We start from the raw sequence: 7,684 nt of genomic DNA, 5'->3' as shown, positions 1-7,684 counted from the left end.
TCTTATAATAAGGTCCATGGTTATGGCTAGCTTTGAATGAAAGGTGCATACATTAATTTTATTTTTTAGTCTGTCAGATATATAGCCAGGGTCTCTGGAACAACCATGTGTATCCATGCTTAACATCTGAGCTAGAGAGTTGTTAAAGATCTTGTCATGTGAATAAATGTGTAAATAATGCATCTATCCATAATACACCGTATGGTCTAGGCGCATGGGTAGTTTAGTCTTCAAAGTGCACTTCAGTTGTCTGAATAAAACGAATTAACACCTTTATAAAAGTACAATGAAGGAGTCAAAGAATCCCAGGTTCAGTGCAAACAAGGTTGGATCTCGGTGATATGGGTGGGAAAGAAAGGATTCTTAAAAAAATACCCCAGTAATCCCAACACAATGGACAAAGATGTATTTCAAAATGGGATTATTTACATAAACTAGACAGATTCTGTTGGATAAAAGTTTACAGAATGATAATCGGACAATAAAAAAATATAACTTTAATTGCTGGTCTTAAAATTGACCTATATCTTAGACAAATGATAATAGTCCAAAAGCTATAGAAATGGAATAGAGTTTAATGTCTCATCGGTAAGATACAGACTTTGGGCATTTTGAAACTGACATATTCTAACAATTATTTCTATGAAATGTACAGGAACTGAATTCTTCCCTAACAGCATAAATCCACTAAGTCTTTTTTTATTTCCAACTGTCAATGGTTCTTTCATGTGCATGCCAATGTGTACACAAGTTTATCTTGGGTTGTTTTCATTCAATTCCAATGATTTGGCACATTTTCCTTATCAGTTCTGCAGGGGCCATCCCTGACATGGGGAAACTAGGCTTGAATGTTGACCATTGAATTTTCTGGGTTAGGGTTAAGGAGGAAAATCCATTGAATTTTCTGGGTTAGGGTTAAGGAGGAAAATCCAATCTCTCAATGATCTGGACAGGATGGCAGGAAAACATTTAATAAACCATATCTTTATTCATGATACATATATCATTCTTTACACAATCAAAGAGTAACACAATATACAATTTTATGGATACACAGGTAGTAAACTTCTTATTACATATGACCTCTAATCAAAGTTTTCATTGTTATTGTCGCTGCTGTTCAATGGACCATGTTGTTTGCCGAATGACTAGACACACACACTTTGCTTATCAACCCTGTAGGTGCTACACCTAGCAAGTGGAGACCAGGCTTAAAAAGTCCTGATGATTCTTCACAGCCCACAATCAAATTCAGACTGGGGATTTCTGGTTCTGAATCTAATTGTACTAACCACGTATCCCCTAATGTTAATAAGAAATTAGTCTTTTCGTTGTGAAATGGTCCTAAAATCTTATCTCTCAGCCAATAAAAATACTTGAGCTTCAGATTTCATGAAGACAATTCAAACAGAAACTGAATTAAAAAGAAATTTGCATATACTTCAATGAAATACCAATATAAACAGATGAAAGCAATAATCTAACAAGCACCTATCCCTATGAGTATAATCTCCAAAGTCCCAGGTATATCATATTCAATACAATCAAAGCCCTTAGAATAGCTTATATAGTAATATTTACAATATGTACACATGAGATCTCTCACTTTAAAATGTTATCAACCAGTTAGTTGTTGTTGTATTTAGTTTTTCTTAGATTAGTAATAGACCAGTTGTTTAAATTTATCAATTCACTACAAGTGTTTTCCTACATAAAATCTACAAATTTAATTGGGTTTATTACATTTTAAAATTAAAATCTTTTTAACACCCAATCTGATGGCATGTAATTTGACTGATAATAAAATCAGCTAAATTTTCCAATCTTATTTAATATTTACAATATATACAAATGAAACTGATAATCTAAACAGCCGTCCCTCTCTCCAAATTCTGTTTGATCTCCGATGTGTAATCTCCGTAAAATCTCTCCAGTTTTTTGTTAAATTTCATGTTTCTTTCGTTAATGTAATCAATATCAGCCTCATCATCAAATTGTCGTCTGCGACTGTATTTAGTTCTTTTATCAATTCTGGAATAATAAATAAAAACAGTTTTTCCAGATATAATTTTACAGAACTCCAGGTGCAATACCAATCTGTACAAGTGGCAATCACAAATGATCTCTATGACTCATTATTAATATTTAAAAAAAAAACATGTTCCTTCCAATAACTGTATTTTAAATATTTTAAATAAAAACAGTTTTTCCAGATATAATTTTACAGAACTCCCAGATATAATTTTACAGAACTCCAGGTGCAATACCAATCTGTACAAGTGGCAATCACAAATGATCTCTATGACTCATTATTAATATTTAAAAAAAAAACATGTTCCTTCCAATAACTGTATTTTAAATATTTAAAATAATTGCTACTTACTGTTTTTCTAAATCATCTACCATTCTATTAATGGCATCATCTGAAGATTTTTGTTGATGCAAGCCCAGTGTATTAGATGATGCATAAAAATCTTCTCCTCTAAAAGAAATGTGAATAAAAATGAGCTACATTCAGAAAGAAAATATACAACCATTGAAGTTTAGGACAGTGCAAGAAAATTTTGATGTAGCATAAAAATTCTGTAATGTGTCAGGAGATGGTGGTGACATCACAATTTGAGCAGTTTGGTCTACTGTATTGAAATCCCTAGAGATAACATTTTTTAATCTAAACATAAATTTCATTGACCTACACATATAAATTACTTTTATAACATGATAAAGAGAGAGAAAAGGGGTTTAATGGCAATTCAACAAAATTGGATTATTTTGGGACTAATATATGGTACACCTTTATTTCAATGAAGATGGGCATGCGCTTTGCACCGTGTTTTAAGGGAATTTTTGTCTGGACAGCGACAATTCATTCCACTGTTCATCAAATTCCTACTGTCAAAGTTTCTATGTGCACGCCAATCCAGAGGAACTTTCTTGGCAAAACGCCTGTTAAATGAGCCAAAAAGATGTGCTGCACCAAGGCATTATTGTAAAAAGATTTTGGCACTTAGGTTCATCTTTTATGTTATAGTGCAGTCTAATATAACAAGCAAAACCAAAGACCTAGTTAGCAGAATTTAAGATTACTTACAATTTTTCTTTCTGTCGACCATATTCTTTCATATCGGGTTTCAATTTTTTGGCTAGTCCAGAATATTGTCTGTGTGTAGCTTGTTCATAGTCTGAAAAAAAATGATGAAGATGTAGGTTAACAGATTTATTTAGACCTTGAACAGCTGCAAACTAAAAATATGATTTTTTTATGACTGGGAAAAATACACTTATAGATTGAAAGTGATTAGAAAGATCATAATAAATAATATAAATTAATGGTAACAAAGCAGGGTTGGAGTAATGGTAATGTAATCATATGTTTTGAAGTAATGGTCATAATGAGTAAAGGAAAATTTTAAAAGTAATGAGTAATTGAAGATATAAAAGTAATGAGTAATTGAAAGTTTTTAAAAGTAATGAATAATAGAAGTGTAATTAATTACATTCCATGAATCATGTAAATGGTCAATTACATTTCAATTACTTTTTAATAACATTTCAAAGAACCATATTGATCAAGACAAAATACTTATTTAATTTTGTTTCTTTAGGGCCCCTTGTTTTGAGCTTAAAGATGCAATACGCAAGAGCTAAATCTGCCTATTGCAAATCTTTCTTTTGGCCTCAAATGTTATATAAATTACTAATTAGACATTTATTCACATGGTTGTAATTTTGAACGAATTAGAACACGATCGTGACATGACAATTTCATTTAAAAATGGATTATCTAGACTTTGTTTATTATCCTAACAATGACAGCAATGAAAATCGCGACTACGCTTTTCTCAAAAAAAATCATATCTTCGCTCAAAATGAAGTAATTTGACTAAAATTTTCAATATATTCCGAATTCCTTATTTATTTTTAAACTATCATAGCGAGAACTGTTCGCTCTTTATCTAAATCTTACATAATGTATCTTTACGTAAAAATATCCTCTAGGTCTAACCAAGATGTAAATTAGTACCTTGGACACAAATGCCTCACCTGAAAAGCCGATGTCTGGATTTTTCTTCTTCTTTTTCTTTTCCCATCTTTCAACATCATCAGCGCCTTGATCTAAAACCTTCACACGATCAAAATCTTCTCCTCGTTTAGTACAATCCTAAAAAATATAATTAACAAATTCATGTGTATAACAAAAAGTAAGCAAGAAAACTTTATTGTGTCAAAGTACCCAATGAGGTAAACCATACCCCCTTTGATTTTGCTGAAATCTGGTTTATATGCTTAAGCCTTATTGACGCTGCATCGAGCGTTGATTATGGTCCTGGTAAGTTTTAATGACTAATTAATAAGTTATATAACATTTAAGGCATAATAAAAGACCTGCAATACTCTGATTTAGCTCTTGCATAAGGCCTGTTTAACAAACCTCTCTTAATTTTTCTTGTTCATCTTCCCATTCTGTTCTTTTCCTTTTAGCTTCAAAATTTGCAGGCCTTTTTTTCCTTTCATCTTCTGCCACCACTTCTACATGGTTTAATTTACGAGCCTCATTCTACACAGAAAAATATAAATGTGAAATCTGCAAGTACATGTTATCTGTAAAGTGATAAACTTGTCTATTTTATTTTTTATTCAGAAAAATTTAAATGTGAAATAAATAGGACAGACTGTGGGTCAGGCCCATTAGTAGTTGATTATTATTGTCCAGAATTGGGATGGCTTTAAGCCATCACTCAGACTTTAACTTCTTCAACTGGTGATAATAGTATTAGCAAATATTAATGGTTTTTATTCATTATAATATAACACAGTGCAGCCAAATTCTGAATGTTCAGGACATAAACAGAAAATCTGTTGAGAATCACAATCATATGGGAGAAATTTGTATAGAAGAAAGACTTTCAGATTCAATCAACTGGAGACAACGGGCCAATTATGATGGTCGGTACATGTCAGGTACCTAGAAAATGGGACATGGAGAATGTGCTCTGAGGGCACCATGTACATTACCATGCGAAGTTCCAGTTCACGTAATCTGTTCATCCGATCTTTAGCACTTGGTTTTGAAGTAGACGGTCCAGCTGCAACATCTGCCTGTAATAGAACAAAAAAACATACATGTAACATGTATCTCATTTTATTATTGCATTCCACAGTAGTTTAACTATAAAGGTTTCTGGTAGTATATTCCGCCATGGGTTGATAGAACAAATTAAATTTATTATTTCTGTTGGAACAATTTGGACCTACATGCATGTATGTTTTGATTAGCAGTTTATGTGTTTGTACCATTTTCGATGACATAACATTCATATTAAATCTTTTACTGTAGTAGATGACCTCAATTAGCAATACTATGTTTCACAAATTTTGATTGCATCTGCCATCCTGGAAGGAAACCAAAGTCCACCACAGTGAAAGCTGTCAGTGGTTTGTGATTCTTGGTTATTTGTACACCTGGCTATTCAAACTTACTGAACGATTGTTTCGACTCCATAATACTGACTCTATAATAATGAGGTTTCGTACTCAGTTTCAGATAAATGATGAATAAATAAAATATTGTTGAAAATTTTGTGTATATTCAGAAAAACTTTCTGACTTTTGTTTTATCAAGAAGTAAAAGAGCCTGATTGATCTTGGTCGACATTAGTTTATCAATGTTTTTAAATTATAATAAAGTTGTCTGGTATAGAGTGTTGATTGGCTTTCTGATATTTAAGACTGTTTTAACAAGTTTAAATGTCTAAGCTGTTACGTGAAATGGAATAATTGCAATCAACATGCAGCTGAGATTATCTATGAACAACAACTCGCCGCTTTTCGTCTCATAGAACAGTCAAATTTCTTTTCAAATTCAATTCCTACATAAATAACATTTGGATTATCAGTTAAAGATACATTATGGAAGATAAGATAAAGTGATGGCAGTTCTCGCTATAATAGTTAAAAACTAGATAGTGTAAAGGTAATTTGCTGAAAATTTCAGTCAAATTGATCCACTATGAGCCGAGAAAGAAGCGGGTGAAATTTTTGTGCATAGTCTCGGTCATCATTACTAAAATCATTAATATAAACAGCATAGTCTCGATTATCCACTTTTTTTTATTTAATTATCAATGGCCGTTAGCGGCATATAGGAATCTAATCCAGCCAACATCGAAGGGTAGCCTTGACATCGAGAGTTTATTATGGTCTGGATAAGTTAATTAATGTCTAATTGATAATTTAGATAACATTTCAGGCCTAAAGAAAGACTTGTAATAAGCAGATTTTGCTCTTGCATAATGCATGTTTAATCAGCTTTAACAATTCTGATTTGATCGTTGCCTTTTATTGTAAGCTTGTCGTGGAATGCATGCAAGATAGGGCCACATTTTGCAAGAGATGGACAGATAACAAGCTAACAAAAAGTGACTTTTTGTAGTCAGGGGACATAATCCAGGGAGTTGTGATCCGATATGCGTGAATATTGAAAGGAACCAAAATCTTAGGGTTATAAACATACATTTCAAGTTTCATTTAATTTGGATAAAAATTGTGATCTCTATATACATGTAGAGTGTCTACAAGCTAAAAACATGATTTTTTGTACAATCAGGGGCCATAATCCATGCAGTTTCATTCCGATACATGCCAATATCGGAAGGAACCAAGATCTTTTGGAGATAAACCTATATTTCAAGTTTCGACAAAATTGGATACGAATTGTGACCTGCAGAGTGTCCACAACCAAATTGTGGACATTCGGATGGACAGGGGTGACAACAATATATTATTATTATTATTACAGCATATTTATAGTGTGCCCTTTTCTATAACATGTTCAGAGGCACTTTACAAAGTGACAATATAATCATAAATAAACAATATGTGGGCGTATAAAAATTGGTAAGGAGTGTTAATAACTGTGCATACGTAAATATTTGCTTTTGTGTTTTGAGAAAATGTAGATTATTATCAAATAAATTCATGAGCATTTAATCTTTTTTTAATATAGAGCGAAGCTCTAAAGCATCGCGTGAAACGCGGTGCTTGAGCAAAGCTCTTTTCCGGTAACACAGGAGCGTAACTGAAATTGTCACCCACAGACTGTTGATTAAAAAAAAATTCAGACCGGAACCGGATGCACTGGGCAAAACAGGCAATGCGCATGTCGCCCAAGCGAGATTACGCGCCTCATAGAACTATTTCTATGACGCGTCTCATCAATGACGTCACATATTTTTGAAGTCAATGAAAATAATTCTCACACTTTTTTGTTCTTTTTTTAAAAACAAAATTAAGGTATACAATTTAGATCTAAATATTAATCAATTTGGAAAAACTAAATTATTTAACATTTTTTGTATCACTTGAGAAAATTAATTATGAAGGTTGTATATTTGACAATAATCAGCTTCGCTCTACTCAGGCAATGCCTGTTACATATTACATCACTGATTCTGTTATAATCCTATATAGACTAAGAGGCATTATTGCGATTACTTTTTTGACATTTGAACCAAATTGTACGTAAAAGAAGAATTAACTTCGTTTTACAATCACTTACAGACGCCATTTTGGATAACCTTTTTCGTGAAGAGCTTTGTAGTCTTGATCATCCAGATTTTATTAAAACGGAGTTATCTGCCTTCTTCCACTGAATTTCAGTTTCGACCATGGAGGTGTATAATAA

The 7,684-nt window shown here is 32.4% G+C and overlaps 1 protein-coding gene across 1 annotated transcript; it reads right to left on the bottom strand.

The window, feature by feature from the left end:
- Positions 1-964: 964 nt before the first annotated feature.
- Positions 965-7,684, bottom strand: LOC126811506 (pre-mRNA-splicing factor syf2). Its single transcript, XM_050537178.2, has 7 exons — positions 7,559-7,684; positions 5,017-5,100; positions 4,433-4,558; positions 4,045-4,162; positions 3,092-3,182; positions 2,384-2,482; positions 965-2,031 (listed from the first exon to the last, which is right to left on the bottom strand). The coding sequence occupies exons 1-7, from the start codon at positions 7,565-7,567 to the stop codon at positions 1,866-1,868; spliced, it is 693 nt and encodes a 230-aa protein (XP_050393135.1). The 5' UTR covers positions 7,568-7,684; the 3' UTR covers positions 965-1,865.

The sequence above is a fragment of the Patella vulgata genome, chromosome 2 (genome assembly GCF_932274485.2).
Source record: "Patella vulgata chromosome 2, xgPatVulg1.2, whole genome shotgun sequence".
Classification (NCBI taxonomy): domain Eukaryota; kingdom Metazoa; phylum Mollusca; class Gastropoda; family Patellidae; genus Patella; species Patella vulgata.
The sequence above is the reverse complement of the archived record's forward strand: the minus strand, read 5'-3'. Positions and strand labels throughout refer to the sequence as shown.